This window comes from Lagopus leucura, unplaced genomic scaffold (genome assembly GCF_019238085.1).
Source record: "Lagopus leucura isolate 7727_CA_CO unplaced genomic scaffold, USGS_WTPT01 Super-Scaffold_1, whole genome shotgun sequence".
Taxonomy (NCBI): Eukaryota; Metazoa; Chordata; class Aves; order Galliformes; family Phasianidae; genus Lagopus; species Lagopus leucura.
This window is the reverse complement of record NW_024962250.1, coordinates 10291767-10311361: the sequence shown is the minus strand read 5'-3', so window position 1 is coordinate 10311361 and position 19595 is coordinate 10291767. Positions and strand designations below refer to the sequence as shown.

Sequence of the window (19595 nt, the reverse complement as noted above, 5' to 3'; positions counted from 1 at the left end):
CATTCAGTAGAATGCAGTGATACATAAGAAGGAACTTCTGTTAATACTGACTTTCTTTTAGCTTTCTCTTCCCCAGATCAGGTTGAACAGGCTGCTAACCATAGATACAGATCTACTGGAGCAGCAAGATATTGACCTGAGCCCTGACCTTCAGGACCACTTGCAACCTCAAGAGGAAGCAGCTCAAAAAGTCAAGCAGTACTATCGTTTTTGGATACTGCCTAAGCTTTGGATTAGCATAAATTTTGATAGATTAACTCTTCTGGCTTTATTTGATAGGTGAGGTCCTTGTATATTGCTAGACTTCAGTAATTAAAGATGAAAAAATGGAAGGATTCCTGTTAGGAATGCTTTTACTGTACTGTGAAAGACGAAATAATAATACCAAAATAAGTTTTTGTTTCTAAAATAGCAAAAGCTACTTTTTATTTCTTCAGGAAAGCTAGAAGAAGCCCTCTCTCTCACTTTGTGTTAGTGTGAGAATGATATCTTAAGCAACAAATCTCTCATTGTTTGATCTATTTTTAATGCTAGAAAGTAAGCTTCTCAATGAACAAACTGACAGGTACTAGAACCTGCGTATATGTGTAATTGTTTCAGCAAGTAGACAATGTACATGATGTTCCAAAGAGTCATGTAATGCTGTAACCTGTTGTCCCTGCTTCATTTACTTAGTGGCATAAAATAAACATCAACCTCCAGTTACCAGCTTTGGGAATGTATCAAGTATTCACACTTTGGTAATGACCTTTCTTGAAGTATTCAGTACAGTAGTGTGGCTTTATAGAGGATGATTTCATAAGAAACTAATTGCTATTGCTGGTTATTCCGGCAGCTCTTATCTTTGCTAAGAGTACTAAAATAATTTACACAATTCTTAACTACTTTGCTGCCAACAGCATATCTCTTGTTAACTTCTGACCTTTGCTGTTCTCTTCCACCTTTTTCTAAACACAATTAGCTTTTAATACTTTTTTTTTTTCCCCCTCTCATACAGGAATCGTGAGATCCTTGAAAATGTGTTAGCTGTCATCCTAGCAATTCTAGTTGCATTTCTGGGCTCTGTACTTCTTATTGAGGGCTTTTTCAAGGATATCTGGGTCTTCCAGTTCTGCCTGGTTATAGCCAGTTGTCAGTACTCACTGTTGAAGGTATTTCAGTTTCTATCTTCATTTGTGTAAACAGTAGAAATAATTTAGATTGGATGTTGCAGGCTATTTGGAGCTAAAGAAAAAGTACGTGTTTATTGTTTTTAAAAATAAATAAGCAAAATTCACCTTAGTGGAGAGTTTGATAGATGGTTATGGAAGATCATTTAACTGGAATAGTTCTGCATGTTTGTTAAACAGTCCTTTATTTGTTGTGCTCTCACTTTTTGTTTTCTGAAAGAGAAACAAAATCAAACTGCTTAAAAAGAAACCCACAAACTAAATGTTGATTTTGTGCGTTTCTTCTTTTTAAGCTGATGTACCTCAATGCTTTCGTATTATGCAATTGCTTCTAAACATGTTTTTAATCAGTTGAGTTAGTTTTTGTTAGACATTTTTGTCAGGCAAGTGTTAATGGTACGTAAGGAATATTGAAATTAAGAAAGATTCTTTCTTTATGATAGAACTATTAAGGTGGAAAAGAGAAAGGGATGGGAAGAGAGGAGTAAAATGTACTTACTGTGGAGTGGATAACTTCCCTCTTTTTGGTTTCAGAGTGTTCAACCAGATTCTTCTTCCCCTCGACATGTAAGTCATAGGCATATACCTCTATTAACCCTGCAGATGTAAAATTTCCACAAAGAATTGATCTTCTTGATGTTATGCCATTTTTCTTATATGACTTCTCATAAGGTACAAGAGGCTTATATTCTCTTAGTATGTGATAAGGGAATTTATGCTATATTTTTTTTCCTCTCCATGCTTTTTGTTTTTAGCAAATCCCGTGCTTTCTGTTTTATCACAGAATCATGGAATGGTTTGGGATGGAGGGGACTAAGAATCATAAAATCATAGAATGGTTTAGGTTGGAGGAGACCTGAGAGATCCCCTTGTCATGGGCAAGATTGCCAACAATCATATGAGGCTGCCCAGTGTCCTATCCAACCTGGCCTTGAATGCTTCCAGGAATGGGGCTTCCACAGGTTCTCTGGACAGCCTGTTCCAGTGTCTCACCACCCTCTGAGGGAAAAATTTCTTAATAGTATCTAACCTAAATCTCCCCTACATTTAAAGCCGCTCTGCTCTGTCCTGTCAGACAGATTATCAGGCAGTGTTAAAAGCTAGTTCCCCTCTTGGTTGTAAGCTCCTTTTAAGTACTGTAAGGCTGCAGTGAGGTCTCGCAGGGGTCTTCTCCAAACCAAACAATCCCAGCTCCCTCAGCCTTTCTTGATAGGGGTGCTCCAGCCCTTCATTTATCTTTGTAGCCCTCCCCTAGACCTGCTCCAATGGCTTTGCATCCTTCCTGTACTGCAGCCCCCAGGCTTGGACACAGCAGTCCAGACGGGGCCTTACAAGGGCAGAGTACAGGAGGACCATCACCTCCCTCTCCCTACTTGTCACTCCTCTTCTGATGCAGCCCAGGTTACTGATGGCCTTCCAGGCTGCAAGAGCACGCTGCTGGCTGTTAATTTGTTGGAATGTCTCATTCCAATTCCCTGACATGGGCAGGAGCACCTTCCACTTCTACATCCGGTTGCCTAGAGCCCCATCCAACTTGGCTTTGAATACCTTCGGGGATGAGGCATCCATAATTTCTCTGGGCAGCCATTGCCAGTGTTTCACCACTTTGAGTAAAAAATTTCCTCCCAGCATCTAACCTAAATCTTCTCTGTTTAAGTTTAAACCATTCCCTTTTGTCCTATCACTACAGTCTCTTATAAAGAGTTCCTCTACAGTTTCAAGGCAACTTGTGCTGTAGAACAGTATAAGGATAAGTTATTGGGTGAATCTTTAGCATTCCAGCAGTAACAGAGAAAAATATTTTTAGCATTTTGATTTGTTGTAGAATGAAGTAGCAAAGCTTTGCAGATATGCTGTTCTAGCCTTGTAGATCATTCAGTTGTATTAGCGTGCTCACAGACTCTTTGCCAACTCTCTTAGGCTGAGTACTCTAGTGAGTTTTAATTTGAGCATGAAAGTGTTAATGTGGTAATGTTGAACAATGTTTATATTTTACTGAGCATCTTCTAGCTTGCCAGGACACAATACTTTAGTAACATCCTAAACAAGACACTGTAAAGCTTTATTCCTCTGAAGCACATCATTCATATTATTTTAGGCAGTAAGTTGTGTATTTTAATGGGTACAGAAATGCTTTCATTTTCAGCAGGAGCAGTATCTGAGTAATAAACATCAATTGTTTTTTAGTCAAAATATTGTTCTCTTGCTTATGAAGCTTCAGCAGAGTTTTTCTGACATTTAGTGTTGTGAAAACTGGGAAATTCAGGTGAGAAAAAATGTGAAAATAACTGAGTCTGTGTATTTGTATACTCATTATATAGATCAAAGCCACAAAAACCATCCCTGCAAGACAATGTTTTTAAGGATTTTATGAAAAAAATGAGGTGACAACACACTGTAGGAGTAGTCAATGAGCAAAAAATAATTTTGATTCTGAAACTGTAACAGGTTGAACACAAAATAGGTTTTCTTCTAATCGTGAAATATTTTTTGTTTTTTAAACAGGGTCATAATCGTATCATAGCCTATAGTAGGCCTGTATATTTCTGTTTATGTTGTGGTCTTATTTGGCTGTTGGATTATGGCAGCAGAAACATATCTACAACGAGATTCAAGTTGTATGGAATGGCTTTCACCAACCCATTGCTCCTGCTGTCAGCCAGGGACTTAGTTATAGGTGAGTGGCTTTTCCTTTAATTTGAAATTTTTACTTCACCACAGTAGAGCTACTTTATTCTTCACGCATTGAACCTTGTGATGCTGTTGCACTGTCGCCTAACTACCGTTCATTTAGTTTTCTTTGGAGAGAGGAACTTCAGCTTACTGATGTTTATAGGATAATTGTTCCTTTCTATAGCTTTGCTGTCACAAACTGAAGAGCTGTCAGGTAAAATGGTGTCATAATTAAAAAGCTATACAAATCTTTCTTATCTGATTTTTCCATTGTTGGCCATGAACTTGCCCTTCTTTGCTCTTCAATGTTGTTATGCTACCCTGTGCTGGGACCTACCTGCTCAGTAATTAAATCATAGAATTTTAGAGTGGCTTGGGTTGGAAGGGGTCTTAAAGATTATCAGTTCCCAAGTCTTCTGCCATGGGCAGGGTTTCCACCCTCTAGATCAGCCTGCCCAAGGTCACATCCAGCCTGGCTTTGGATGCCTCCAGGGATGGGGCACATGTTATGATTTGAACATGCATAGCCCATTCTCTTGCAGAGGACTTTGTCACAAATGAGCTGGGACTCTCTCAGAGCAGGTTATTTTTATTTAGCAGTTGAGTAGAACAGTATGGACACAATTATTAAATACATTATAAGCGGATTAAATCTTTCTTAATGCGTAATTTGGAACGCACCTGGTTTTTCATTGCAGCCCTTCAATTACATCAAAACATCTGCATGTGAAGCGATACAATAATTAAATATTATGACTGCTTGCTTCTGCTTTAGGACAATCTTTTTTTCCAAGAAAAAAAAAAATATTGGTCTTGATTATTATTTTTTTTAACTTTCCTTTGATTAATAAGAGTTACCGACTTGGGCGCTCTGAGAATTATTATTTATTGCTTGATTTCTTTTTAAGAACATTCTGATTTTTATGCCTCATGCATAGTAAAACTATATTTAAGTGCCCAGAGGGAGAAGATCTGAGCCTCTTATTTATGAGCAGTGTTGTCCACACCATTTCAAAGCTGCTTTTCTATATCTTTTGTGGAGCTAATCACGTACTGGTATTCTTTGTTTTGGATCTGCTATGGTAAAAGAAGTTAATCCAGCAGACTGTTTTTCATTTTGTTTCCTTAAAACTGGCCTGTTTTTCCCTTTGTTTATTCTCTGTTGACCTCGGAAATCTTTTCTCACCACTTTGGATATACACTATGAAAATTACTCATATCCCCATACCTAAATAGAAAACCTTATATATGGATGGTGTGGGCATTCTGAAGAAAGACCTTTTTAAAAGTGCTTACTCTTTTTCAGTTTTAGGAAGATGTACTGGGATCTTCACCTTCCAGACTTTTTGAAGTGTTCTGAATGCAGCTCTTTTTTCTTTTTCTTTTTTTTTTTTTTGTGTAAATTTACATACAAAACTTGTGTAACCCCAAGTCCTCCCTAAAACTCCTTCCTGCTCTGCCTTTGGGTTGTTGCTGTTGTTCTTCATGTTGTTGCTGAAATGCTGTTTCAGAAATCTTTGTTTCACAGAGGAAGCTGGCTAGTAGCAAATACTTTGTTAGCACAGAGGAAAATACTCAGCTGCTTTTTTTCCCATTCCCAGGAACAGCAGTTAGAACAGCACAGGTGCAAGGCAGACTTTGTGTTTAGATAATGCCATTGGTGTGTCCTTACCACACGTGACGTCTGGTAGAAATTTCCACCTATTCCACAAATCAAACTTCATCAATTAGTCTGAATCTGATCCAACAGCAGGTGATTTCTGTTCTCCTAAATGGTGCCCATGAGAGAATAGTTCTGTTGAGGACTTCAAAAGCCATCAGAAATGTTGAGTTTTTGCTAGACTGCTCTTTATAGATTGTATTTTTGCATATTTATTTTCTAATTTTGTTCACAACTGATGTAAGATAGTTAATCGTTCAGACCTTGATGAAGACACATTTTAACCATCCAGTCTGATAACGCTATGTTGTTTGCCTGCTGTATAGATTTGCATGAGTAATGATTTGAGAATTCTGAAATATTTTCTTCAGGTCCTGAGTGGCTGGTCCTTAGGCATGTATTCCCTAACTTGTATCAGTAAAAATTAGAATTTGTTTTTCCCAAGTCTTGAACCTAAGTGTTTTAAAACAGCTTTAGTTATTTAACTTCATCAAGTAGGAGTGATGCCTTTACTATACAACCATTCAGTAGATATTGAATGGACATTAGAAACTTAGAATTGAGACTTGTGGTTCTGAGCAAGATAGCTCCAACTCTGTGGTCACTGAAGCTACAAGTCTCTAAGATTGCAGAAAGTCCTGTCAGATTTAGTCTGCTAAGATGATTTTCATGGTTTTATATTTCAGAACTGAAAGCTTATCACATGAGAAGCAGATTTAAACATAACACTTGTGGGGAATCACAGAATGGCCAGGGTTGGAAGGGTCCTCAAAGGTCATGAATCTCCAATGCCCCTGCCAGGGGCAGAGCCACCAACTTCCACATTTAATACTAGACCAGGCTGCCCGGGGCCCCATCCAATATGGCCTTGAATACCTCCAGGGATGGGGCATTCACAACCTCTGTAGGCAGCCTGTGCCAGCACCTCACCACTCTCTCTGTAAAGAACTTCCCCCCGTCATCCAACCTAAATCTTCCCTCCTTCAACTTAAAACCATTTCTCCTTGTCTTGCTGTTATCTACCCTTTCAAATAGTTGATTCCCCTCCTGTTTGTAGAGAGGACGATAGTTTCTGCATGTTTTTTTCCTTAAGGTGGAAAGTAAGTGATTTGCCCAGGATGGGACCGTGACCATTCTATGTAATGCAATTGTATCATTTATTTATCTTTATTTTATTAATCCTGTAATTTGCAGAGATTTTAATGGTTCATGTCAAGTTGTCTATTTTCACTTTAAAATATGTAATTTAGTATCAGGACAACAATTTTTTTTAACTTATTTTTAAGAAGTGGAATGGGTAAATGAGTAGAATTGTCAGGTATTATTAGTAACAGGCAACCTAGAGATGAAATGATTGGCATCTCTTAAATTGGTGTGGCTGTTGTTAACTTATATAATTAAAAATAGGCAGCTAGGCTTATGGAAGCTTTTTGTACAATGAATGAAAATGTACAAATCTCATAATCTGTTAAAAAAAAATATCAGCCAGGTTTTTTTAACTTAAAGTCTGAATTGGCCTGTGTGAGTTTCTGTAATGATTAGAACTGAATTAAAAAAAAAAAAAAGAAAAAAAAAAAACAACTTCTGAATTTTTGGTCAGTGTAACCTCTATATTCAGTCATTTCAGTCACTTCTATGAGAAAGTGTAACCTCTATATTCAGTCTGGTAGAAATTTGAGAAATGTATGAGAAATGTAGCATGTGGTACCCTAGAGCTTAAGCTGAAGAGTACGTTAACATGCAGTATTTTTTATATAATCATCACTTTTTCAACTCATTTTTTTCTTTCCCCCTGTAGTGTTTACACTATGCTTCCCCATAGTATTCTTCATTGGTCTCCTGCCTCAGGTGAATACATTTGTGATGTATCTCTGTGAACAGCTGGATATTCATGTCTTTGGTGGCAATGGTGAGTGTGTTTGTCCACAGCATTGACAAAAGCATTAGATTGGGCTAGTAAAAGAATTTAATGATTACACCATCTATATTCGTGACCTGTACGTATGGAATACTAACTGCATTTTAAAAAGGTTCTAGTTCTGATCAATTACTGAGGAATAGAATTACCGGCCTACTTAGTCTGTTGAAAACTATACTTCTTGTACTTGTTTCCCTTGCAGTGTTAGCCATTCGCATGGTAACGCTGTTGAATTAATGAAGATGTAAATGAAGCCATAAAAATAATTTTTATCTTCTAAGGGAAAATGGATACATTTTTGTGGGTTGGGTTTTTAATATCAGGGGGAGCTGAACTGACTTCTTTAAACAACTTGAAGTCTTTCATATTCTAAGCTGTTTAGATTAGAAGTAGATTTAGAAGATTAGAAAGCATTCTAATGCCTTTTCTTCCACTATGATGTCTAGCTACCACAAGCCTGCTTGCAGCACTTTACAGTTTCATCTGTAGTATTGTGGCAGTAGCGTTGTTGTACGGACTGTGCTATGGTGCCCTGAAGGTAAGCAAAATTGCACACACAGCATACGTTCATGTTTTGAATTTTGTTCTTTTTCCTTCAATCTCAAACATACAGAAAATGAATTAGAAATGTTAGTCTGATTTGGTAAAGTTTCATATTTCCTTAGTTTTTGTATCAGTGAAACAGATGGAAAGTAGGAGCAAAGCAGACTTTGGCTTTTAAAAGGTGATCTATTTATGTGCTACCTGTTGTTTGCCTAAAACATGACACTTACCTTCAGTTCTGTTCTGCGTTAATTCTTGTAACAATCATGGAACTTCCTTATTTCTTATGGAGTTATTATGTATTGATGTGTTAATGTCTAAAATAGGGTTCTTCTTAAGTATTTTTTTTGTGGTGATATAAGCCATAAACTGTTTTCAGATCTGTGTTTATTTGAAAAGATATAGGAAAGGGTTTCCAGTGTCAAAGTGATGATGTATGTCTGCCTACACAAACAAGCAGCCTTTCCTTAAAATGCCATTGTGTTTGATTCTGGTTCTTTTTCATTCTGTAGACAGCAAAAAGCTGTTAGAGAAAATATTTCCATCACCACAGAACATGATTAGCTTTCTGCAGATAAGCCTGCTTGTCTCATTAGCCTTTGTATACTTTTCTGTTCAAGACAGGTTCTAGGGAAGGGTCACTGTCTTTTTTTCTTTTTTTTTTTCTTTTTTTTTTTTTTCTGATCCAGTACAGATTATGAAAATAAAAACATACATAAACACTGCTTTCATCTTAAGTCAGACTGTTATTTAAAAAAAACTTGAGAAATAACATGGGGAGCTTTCAGAGTAAGTGACTAAAAATGCAATTCTAAGGATGTGCTCCTGGGGAATGTATGAAATTCTTGAGTGTTACGAAAACTCGTGACTACTAAATGATTAAGATAGTATAGCCCTAAGGAGTGTAGACTGTTAGAACTTCTAACCTATAGTTAAATATTGAATAGTGTTTTTCTGCTGGAATTCCAATTTATTTGTGGAATTGTAGAGTGATTATTTATGTATTTCCATTCTTGTATTATGAAACATGGAGTTCTTATGTGTCAGATAAGTGTTAAATGCTTTGCCTCCTCCTTATTTATATTTTTTTTTTTCTCCAGGATTCTTGGGATGGGCAGCATATTCCAGTTCTCTTCTCCATATTTTGTGGTTTGTTAGTGGCAATGTCATATCATCTCAGCAGACAAAGTAGTGACCCTTCTGTGCTTTTGTAAGTGACTCTTTTTGGATTATTTTTCAAGGAAGAAGCAAGTCTCAAAGGGATTTTAGATACAAAATATTAAACTGACGTTGGAGTTGTCAAAAATCGTATGATATTGGTTCAGTATTTTAAAAGGAAACTTTCAAATTTTGCACCTGCTTTCTCCTTTGAAGGGCAACCTTTCTTTACAGCTGAAGTCTGATTCAGATGCTTTCTAATTACCAGTCGTGTGCCAGCTTCCTGCTAGTGCATTTGTGTAGCAATGATTTGTAATGATTAAAGAGGTGCTGAAAGTACTAGTTTAAGCTTAAGCCCACTTGTGGATTTTTCTTGGACTATACTTTTCTCGCTTAATTTGATACTGCATTCTTCCCTTGAATGTATGGTCCAAGAACAAATTAAAATTTGATCTTGGATACAGACCAGTGTTTGTGCACCCGTCCAAAATGGGGAAACAGTCTTGTTCATCTGTGTTGGGGTGTATTGATTTGATGATGAGAGTACTTACCAGTTAGTAGTTATGTATGTAAAACAAAATGCTTACAGTAGGAGAAATGTGGCTTCCACAGAATAGCCGGTAAAGGCTCATTTGGCACATATGTGGTTAGGCAGAGCTTGAACTTGGATTTAAATGTAGCTATAATGCTGGATGAATTTGAGCAGTTGTCTGAGTCATGTAATCAGAGCCTCTTCTGTAGATAGAGAGATCAGAGATTTGTACCTGAGTGTTCATGCAGGATCTCCAGAAAATTTATCAGTTGGATTTAAGTCAGGGAATTCTTTGTTCTCTAACTGATGTGTTCAGGTTGTGTCTGAACTTTGGAACATGTAGAGCTTTTGTTTTATTACTTACATGCTAAAGTTTAGTTTCATGAGTAGTTTGATCACAGTTTAGAAATTCAGCCTTTGTCCAATTATTTGTTACCCAGTCCCTAGAAAAATAAGCAGCTAGTTTTATTCATACAGCAGTTCAAGTTCTCTCTTTGTGTAGCTGGAGGACTGGTGCTATTCTAAAATTGAGATCTTGTTATAAATAAACTTTTCCATGTGGAAGCACTAATATACTAGTGCTTTTTTTGTAAACTTGCAGTAAATAAATCTTCTGATTTTGTTACTCTTCTAACAGCAGAGTAGTTCATGCTTTTCAATAGGTTCTTTTTGTCTTTCTTCAAGCTCTTTAGTGCAATCAAAATTTTTTCCTAATTCTGAAGACAAAAACCCTGAGGATCCTCTGTCTGAAGTGAAAGATCCTCTACCTGAAAAGCTTAGAAATTCTGTGGTAAGTAGGCATTTTTAATCACTTGTTTTTTAATTCAGTCTAATCTGGAGCAGTAAATAAAAAGACTTGGCAAATTTAACTTTTAGAAAAGACTATCTCCTTGAGTTGGTCTAGGCTCTAAAGGATGAACAGTATCAACAGATTTCTCCTAGTACAGCAGACACAAGTATGATGTGATTCAAATGTGTGGAAACTACAAACAGAGAAATCACAGTCTTAACAGCAGTGGGACAGAAAGACTGTATGGGAGCTGCAACTCAATATCTTTAGTTGCTGGGAGAGTGGGGGAGCTGAGGATGACTTTCAGTGTTTTTAAAACGTAGAATTTCTTCTATTGCAGAAAAAACCCAAAACCTGCATCCCGAAAGGTTAAGACCTTGAAGTAATAATTGCTCTGCATAAGTATTTTTCTGATTTTAGAGTAGTTTATCCTGTAATGCTTTTCTGTGTGTGTTTACAGTGAGAGCAAGTCTAAACTTGGAAGACTGTGACTTCTAATGACCCTGAGCCTATATCGCCCTCTTGTGACTAGCTTGATGCTAATCATTTTGTTGGGTTTTTTAAATCCTTTCCCAAAGTGTAGCTTCTATTGCTTTTTTTTTTTTTTTTTTTTTTTGAGATAACAGAAAATCCAGGTTCATTGGTCTTTCCAAAGCCATCCTTTGCTCTTCTGTAGAGGAGGAGAAAGGAGAGAGAGTTGTTCTGCCAGGTAGTTAGCTTTGTCTGGGCAGCTGTCTTGAGAGTTCTTAATTGCTCTATTCACAGATCATAGCAATTCACAGATCACATCTGGAAAATTTGGTTAGCATTGTCAGCTTTTTTCACTGCTATATATAACCCTTAATGGTCCTGAATGAGAGTGTATTGAGTATATTAATTTGTCCTGTCACACTTTGAGTAGATATCTTTGCAGTTAACTTATTTGAATCAGTGCCCTTGTGACATTTCTGATAATTTCACTGGAAGCTGTTAACACTGGCATCATTGGAGTTTCTTTTAATCAGTTTCACTATTACTGCTGATGCACATTAAGATTCTGAAGAGGACAACCAAACTGATGCTTGCTAAAATTATTTTGTTTTGACTTCCAGAGTGAACGATTGCAGTCTGACCTGATTGTGTGTATAGTCATTGGTGTACTCTATTTTGCAATTCACGTCAGTACAGTATTTACAGTTTTACAGGTAAGGTGTTCCATTAGTTTTCTGTATACAAATATTCTAATGATACGTAACACTTAGCAGAGCGGTGTTATTACCAGAATGAATAGATTTAGGTTATCCTTAAATTTATAGTGTGACAAGGGCGTGACTGATCATTTTCACATTTCAGCTTTTTGTGTCACATTCTTAAGTGGTTAGGTTTGTTGGCTTTTGTTTGTTGCATTTCTTAGTTTGCATTAGCCCTGACACAAACTGCCCTCTCTTAATCTGTCTTTGTTAAGTTGGTGTAAAGAAAAATAGAAAAGGTTTGATTATTAAAGTTTGTGAGGGTGAACACTGACTCAGAAACTGTGTGCGTGCTAATGTGCAATAGACTGCAGGGCAAGGAGTAGCCATTTCCAGAAATGCTTGTTTTCAGGACTTCAGAAAATCTGAGTTTTAGGGTGCTTTTTGACTTGTCACTCTAGGTAATACTTCTGCTTTGGATATCTTTAAAGTGTATATATGCATCCTACTTAATGATGGTTACACAGCACCATATCCTGTACTTGAATTCGTTTAATAAAGGCATTTGTCTAAGAATTGCAGTTACTGACTTATTTCAATATTCCTCAAATGACTGTGTCAGTTAGCTTATGAACAGCCTTATTTCAGACAAGTGAAAGTTTCTCGTACATATTTTAAAAGCATTTCACACACTATATATGTATATACCTATACTATATACATATATATACTATATACATATATATAATATATATATATATATATATATATATACATATATACATATATATATATGTAGCTTTAGATTTTCAGATGTTTTATTTTCAGTGTTCCATTTGGGAAGGTGTGCAAGGCTTTTCTAAGGGGATTCTCTCTTCTATTGTATGTTTGGACAACAGTGCTCCTCCTGAATTTTATGTTCTTCCACGTTTGAGAAACTTGGCTTTATGGTCTTTACCTTTGTGTAGTGCAATAAAATTAGGTTTTGAGAGTTATAACAAGATAAAGTTATAATGTTATAACAAGATAAAGAGAATTCTGATTTTACTTAGGTATATCCACTAATTTAAAGCATATAGGAGATGTCACTGTGAAATTCAGTCTTCAGACTATTTAAATATGGTGATGTTTCTTGAGTATCATAAAGGAGTTTGGTCTTAATTGAAGATTTCTTATTCACATTCTCCTTGAGAATATAAGAGGTGATGATTTATTTTTTCTTATACCTCTTTTATCCAACAGGTGAAAATGAAAAGTGGATTTGTCTTTAGAGGATTGTAGCTTTATTATTTATCTAATGAAATGCAGATGAGTAAAAAGTAATGGACTGTGAAGGAAGATTGGTGTATTATTTTTGCTTTAAAATGCTTCTAAACTTAATGGAAAATTCTTAGAAATAAAGTTTTTGTTCTTGGGCATTTCCTGTTTGATCTTTAAGTTGGCAGTACAGTTATTCACGAAGTATATGCCCAGATTGTGAGCAACATATGTTGGAGAAAGTGTTGTGTTATAGTATATAGTTTTTTTTAAATTTCTTCTATTTTTTTATTATAGAACACAAATCTTAATTTCTTCAATTCTTCTCTTCTTTAGCCTATTTTAAGTTATGTTCTCTATGCATTGGTGGGTACGGTAGGCTTTGTGACCCATTACGTTCTGCCTCAACTCCGAAAGCAACTTCCTTGGCATTGCTTTTCTCACCCGCTGCTGAAAACCAAGGAATACTATCAGTTTGAAGTCCGAAGTAAGTACCACTAGTGATACGTTTTGAATTTGCAGTAGTTGCTAACCAACTTGTGTTAATGATTGCCACACTTCAACTTCTTCCTTTATTATTGTCACCAGCGGAATATTTCTTGAAACCTGATTTAGTTATGTTTTAGTTGGTCACTTCGTCATACTTCGATTCTGTGGCACTTTGAAGTGATTATGATGCTATGTTATATGTGCTATATTATCATATATTTCAGAGCAGTCCCACTAAGATTTTGAGGACTGTGCTTTAAGTTTCAAGGTTTGTGCTAATGATTACCTTGATGGAAAACATTTAGTTTTTTCTAAAAATTATTTAGGTAGGTGTTTTTTCAATATACTAGTTTTCAAGTGCTTCAGAGAAGTACTTCTCTAAGATTTCATCTTAGGATAAATTTAATTCTTATTGGTGTTATTCACACATTTAACAACAAAGTAGTTTTCTATTAATATCTAACTGGATACTTTTGTTCTTTGTTTAATCATAAAATGACTTGTATCAAGAATCCAGATTCTGTTACCTGATTTGATCTATCAGTGCAATCTTATCTTTTTAATATCTCCTGATAGATGCTGCGCATGTTATGTGGTTTGAGAAGCTTCACATTTGGCTCCTTTTTATAGAGAAGAATATTATCTATCCATTGATAGTCCTCAATGAGCTTAGTAGCAGTGCTAAGAGTATTGCTAGTCCAAAGAAACTGGATACTGAGTAAGTATAAAAGGCTATCAAGTAATCTGAATGTGTCTGTTCCGGTGGGAATTGAAATAGTTGTAGAATCAATGGGAAGACAGCTAATGCTATTGCCTGAGCAGTAAGGAAAGGAATAAATACAATTTTTCTTCATTTGAAAGCTTATGTAGAAATGAGTCACCTTGTTGGCTTTAAACAAAATGGAATATTGCAGTTTTGAAATAGGAACCTACACAAAGAAAAATCATTCAAATCATAGTATATACTATAAAGATTGGAAATTGAAGAGTTACCTAGCATTGTGAGAGAAGAATTTTCTTGTTGGTATGCAGTCTGTAATATGATTATCCAGCCCGCAAATTAAAGATGCTAACATTATTTTTATAACCTTCTGATCCATCAGTTACCATCTCTGAGGGAAAAATAATAATAATTAAAAAACAAAACAAAAACAAAACAAACAAACAAAAAACAAAAAACACTGTCATTAAGTTGTATTTCTTCCTGTACAACCTAGGTCGGTATAGCCATGCAGGAAATAATGATAATTGGTGTACAGTAACATCCTCTTGCTGATTAATCTGGAACACTTCTAGCATTTTTGCATCTCAATATTGATAACCTAAATTTAAGGCTTTATTTCTGTTCAGAAAACAGGGATACCTCTAATATTACTTAGCAAGACTGTTTTACAAATAATGTTAATCCTTTGGTTAGTAACCTCTAAAGAAAAAGTGAAGGTGTCTTTTAAAATAAGTAAATGCTCACATACCACCAACCATCCAAGGCAAATGAACAAAATCCAAATACAAACCCTGAGTTTGATGGAGATTGACATTGCATGGGAACAACAATTTAGGTGGTCTATAAACATAGCCTTTCAGGCAGCAAATAAATAACTGTTTTCTGTTAATTTCTATTCAGGTTGGGTGCTTTAATGATCACAATAGCTGGCTTGAAGTTACTGCGTTCATCATTCAGTAGCCCAACGTGCCAGTACGTCACTGTTATTTTCACAGTGCTCTTCTTTACTTTTGATTACAAAAGTTTTACTGAGACCATGCTGCTAGATCTCTTCTTCATGTCCATACTCTTCAGCAAGGTAACTTTTAACTCTCTGTGTTTCAAGTCATCCAAAAGGGAAAGCTGGCCATACCCTTAACTGATAGCTGATCTTCAGATCATTAGTCCTGTTGGCACTTTAACAGTTCTTACAGCATATTGATTAGACTTCTCCTTCTCAAAGCACTTATGTTTTGTTGAGACAGCACTTGAGCCTTTCTAAAAATCTCATGAGTTTCTGTTGGTAGAACAATGTAGTGCATATTAATGTGACTCACTTCATAATTGCATCCTTATTGTAAGTCCAAAGGCTTCTTGTATACCAGCAAGAACTCTAGGACCAGTAAACTCCAAAGTCTATTTACTGTACTCCAAAGTATGTTGATTTTCAGTGAAAATGCTTTTTTTTTTTTTTTTCCCCTCTTTCCTACAGCTTTGGGAACTCTTTTATAAGTTGAGATTTGTATATACCTACATTGCTCCCTGGCAGATAACATGGGGATCTGCCTTCCATGCTTTTGCCCAGCCTTTTGCTGTGCCACGTATCCTTTGTAATTGCTGATTTTTTGGGGGGGAAGGTATTTATTTATACATTCTGAATGTTATAATCATTATGTATTATGAGATATATCTCACGAATGAGCAGGTTAGTCCAATGAACATTTATGAAAAACAGCATGCTTTCTACCTTGCTACAATATTATAAGTTGAACAGCAGCAGACAAAGTAGAAACAGAATTCTAACATAAAAAGCATAGGAATTAAACAACTGGGAAAATAAGTTTTCCTTTGACGTTCCATTCCTTTTTTCAAGAGTCACTAACCATGTGATTTCAGGTTGTGAGTATTGTTTGTGTAGGCGGGATTGAATAGAGTATCAATTTAGTGTCATGTTAGATTTGGTGGTAATTATCTGAAAATTCTACAACAAATACCGTTAATTATTTCTGTTTTCAAAAGCAAAAGTAATCCCTTTGACAACTGGAGAAACTGTAAAGATACTTTGCTGCACAATATTTCTTGGAGTTTGTTTTCTTTTTTCTTACTTGGTGCTGCTGTATACTTCACGTATTGTTACAGAAGCTTGAGGAAAGTTTTTGCTGCTTTGTTTTCCTTAATCCTGTTATCCTACAGATTCTGCAATGTTATTTGTCCAAGCAGCTGTGTCAGCATTCTTCTCTACTCCACTGAATCCTTTCCTGGGAAGTGCAATATTTATCACTTCTTATGCCAGACCTGTCAAATTCTGGGAAAGAGACTACAAGTAGGTGAAATAAGACTTTTAAAGACTGTGTCCTTTGTTTTACTTAAATGTGGAACTAAGGCTAAATGAGTGTTCACCTTGAAGTGCTGCTATCTTATTTTTCCTGAAGAAAATTAGAGCACTAATCTTCTTTCTGAAATGGCATAGCAATTGTTTTTATTCTAGCAGCATTTACATTGGCTTCATAGGTAATTGCTACCGAGAGGTATGCAATTTTGGTATTGTTTTTTAAGCATCAAAATTATAGCTTTATAAAGTGCAATTGCATTCGAAGCATGAGTTTGTTTTAAAAAGACTGTTGGGAGAGTACATTAACTGTATTTGACTTCTCCTCATTATTGTCCATTTCACAGCTAAAACTGGTTAACCTCAATATAAAATCTTAAAATCCTTGCATGATCAAGATGCCATTAGAAGATTATTCATGTCAGATTACCTCTTTGTGTTTTATTTCTCTGAAGTCCCCCATTTTTGACAGAATATTAGTTATGTTAGTAAATTATTTAAGTGTAGTTGTCACATCTAAAGCTTTGTGATATCTAAGAAAACAGTTACACTTAGTTCTACTGCTAAAGATATATTGTGACTGCATACAGTGGACAGGCTTCATTAATTACAGAGTCATAATGCTATTATAGGCAGAAAATAGAATCGTAGAATCACCAAGGTTGGAAAAGACTTCTGAGATCATCCAGTCCAACTGTCCACCTATCACTAATGTTTCCCACAACTATGTGCCTCAGTGCGACATGTAAATATTTCTTCAAAGCTTCCATGGACAGTGACTCTGCCACTTCCATGGGCAGCCTGTTCTAGCACCTAACCACTCTTTCAGAAAAAATGTTTTTCCTAACATCCAACCTGAACTTTCCCTGGTGCAACTTGAGGCCATTCCTCTAGTCCTATTGGGGAAAGAGCTGACCCCCCCGCCTCAACACAGCCTCCTTTCAAGTAGTTGTAGAAAGCTATAAGGTCCCCCCCAAGCCTCCTCTTTCTCAGACTGAACAATCCCAGTTCCCTCAGCCACTTCTCATAAGACTTGTGCTCAAGACCCCTCAGCAGCTTCATTGCCCTCCTCTGAACAAGGTCTGGGGCCTCAGAGTTTTGAGTTCTTGAGTGAGGGACCCAAAGCTGAACACAGTACTCAAGGTGTGGCCTAATCAGGGCTGAGTACAGAGGGATATAAAATACTTAAAGAAGAAAAAAGAAAAATTTTTAGAAATATTTCACTGGGAATACTTCTATAAATTTCTGTTAGCAGTAGTTTCTTCCCATAGATTTTTGTACAGTAATAAATTTCATTAAGAACACTTCATTTTAATTTCAGCACGAAGCGTGTGGATCATTCAAATACAAGATTGGCTTCGCAGCTTGATCGAAATCCAGGTAGCTTTCATGTGTTTTTGTTCTGTACTTACTAACACGCTCACAAGGAACAAAGATACAAATGTTTGTTTCTTGTGGGATTTGTGGGATTTCCCAGTTTGTCTTCTGAGTTCTTTTTTGGTTTTTTGTTGTGTTTTTTTTTTCCAAACCCTACTGGACCTTTGTCATCTCCTGTTATTTTTTTCCTTTGTTATCTCTCTCCTTACTTCGTTGTTTCCTTTTCTATGCACTTTTCTTGTTTCTTTTTTTACCTTTGTGTATCTCTGCTTTACTTTTTCTTCATCTATAATTGTAGTATTAAGTTGTTTTGCTTCTTTATTCTTAAGCAACCAAAAAGCTAAACATTATTTGAGGACGTCTCAATGTTATGATGATGAGACCTATACAGCAGTTGTTGTTGAGATACTTTTGTGCATATTTGCTTTTGCACATTATTATATGGAGTAGATTGGTGAGAGATGCATGAGTTATACTGAAAGAATAATTTGGAAAATGGAGGAGTAAGAGGGAAAAATTTTTGTCAAGAGTATTGAACTTCACTTAGCAGTTATTCAGAGTAGTTGTCTTGAGAGCTGGGGTAGGAACAGAGGGCACGAGGTTGATAGCCTAGAAACAACGCTGTTGAGAAGAATGTAAGACTCGGTGTGGATTCATAATTGACATTCCAGCTTGAGTTTTTCTGCAAATGTAGATGATAACCAAAATTCAATCTTCCTGCAGGTTCAGATGATAACAATCTGAATTCAATCTTCTATGAACATTTGACCCGTTCCCTTCAGCACAGCCTATGTGGAGATTTATTGTTGGGTCGATGGGGAAACTACAGTACTGGGGACTGCTTCATTCTTGCCTCTGACTACCTCAATGCACTAGTACACCTTATAGAGATAGGAAATGGTTTGGTCACCTTCCAGCTGAGAGGGCTTGAATTCAGAGGTGAGTGTGTTGCCCTTCCTTAACTGTCTATACCACAAACAGGTCTTTTGGTCTGAAAACTTCAGTTATTTTCTGTTCCATCCTATAAATTATTCGCTTTGAAAATTGAGCTTCAGGGCCACTTTATGGTATCTGACCCGTGAGGAAAAATAACCTCTAACAGATCTGATGCTAAGCCTCTCTTCACATTTAATGCAATATGGCTATGATAACTGATTCATAACTACCTAATTAGAATGTGTGTGATCCTACACTGATAAATTAAACTATCCAAATCTCTAGTTCACTGTCAAGTAGTTAACTTGGTGTTGCAGAAAAATAATTGGACTCTAATATGATTTGTAAATTCTTGTAAATGCAAGTCAACATTAAAACAATTGTATGAAGCATTTAATTTTATTATTTTCTCTTTCCTAAGGAACTTATTGTCAGCAAAGAGAAGTAGAGGCCATCACTGAAGGCGTAGAGGAAGATGAAGGTTTCTGTTGCTGTGAACCTGGTCACCTTCCTCACATGCTTTCATTTAATGCTGCATTTGGGCAGCGTTGGCTGGCTTGGGAAGTGCTTGTGACAAAGTATGTTCTGGAGGGTTACAGTATCACAGACAACAGTGCGGCATCCATGCTGCAAGTCTTTGATCTCCGTAAAATTCTCACCACTTACTACGTGAAGGTATGAGTCAGATAACTATAAACTCTGGGGGAGCTAGGCTGGATTATAGCTGGGGGTGGTTTTGTGCATTGAACTTCCACTAGTTTTCATGGGTGTGATATGAATTATAGCTTTCTGAACAGCTTCATCAAAAGAGGCCAGAGTTTGCTGTACTGGCAATTATAATTGATATTTGGTTGTAAGAGCAGAAGAATGACCAAGAGGCTGTTCTTTCTTA

At 36.3% G+C, this 19595-nt stretch overlaps 1 protein-coding gene across 7 annotated transcripts in view; it reads left to right on the top strand.

Annotated features, from left to right (window-relative positions):
• PCNX1 (pecanex 1) overlaps positions 1-19595 on the top strand; it is an 86255-nt gene that overhangs the window by 49232 nt on the left and 17428 nt on the right. For 5 of the 7 annotated variants that reach the window (XM_042873520.1, XM_042873498.1, XM_042873470.1 and 2 more), the window contains 17 exons: positions 62-279; positions 998-1151; positions 1704-1736; positions 3675-3846; positions 7301-7411; positions 7867-7958; positions 9064-9173; positions 10338-10443; positions 11535-11627; positions 13206-13356; positions 13935-14076; positions 14983-15160; positions 15554-15662; positions 16255-16384; positions 17712-17770; positions 18491-18706; positions 19125-19378. In XM_042873520.1, the coding sequence (XP_042729454.1) occupies positions 62-279; positions 998-1151; positions 1704-1736; positions 3675-3846; positions 7301-7411; positions 7867-7958; positions 9064-9173; positions 10338-10443; positions 11535-11627; positions 13206-13356; positions 13935-14076; positions 14983-15160; positions 15554-15662; positions 16255-16384; positions 17712-17770; positions 18491-18706; positions 19125-19378 (2328 nt within the window). The remainder of the gene's footprint in view (positions 1-61; positions 280-997; positions 1152-1703; positions 1737-3674; positions 3847-7300; positions 7412-7866; positions 7959-9063; positions 9174-10337; positions 10444-11534; positions 11628-13205; positions 13357-13934; positions 14077-14982; positions 15161-15553; positions 15663-16254; positions 16385-17711; positions 17771-18490; positions 18707-19124; positions 19379-19595) is intronic. The other 2 variants (XM_042873508.1, XM_042873480.1) reach the window with 1 other exon arrangement.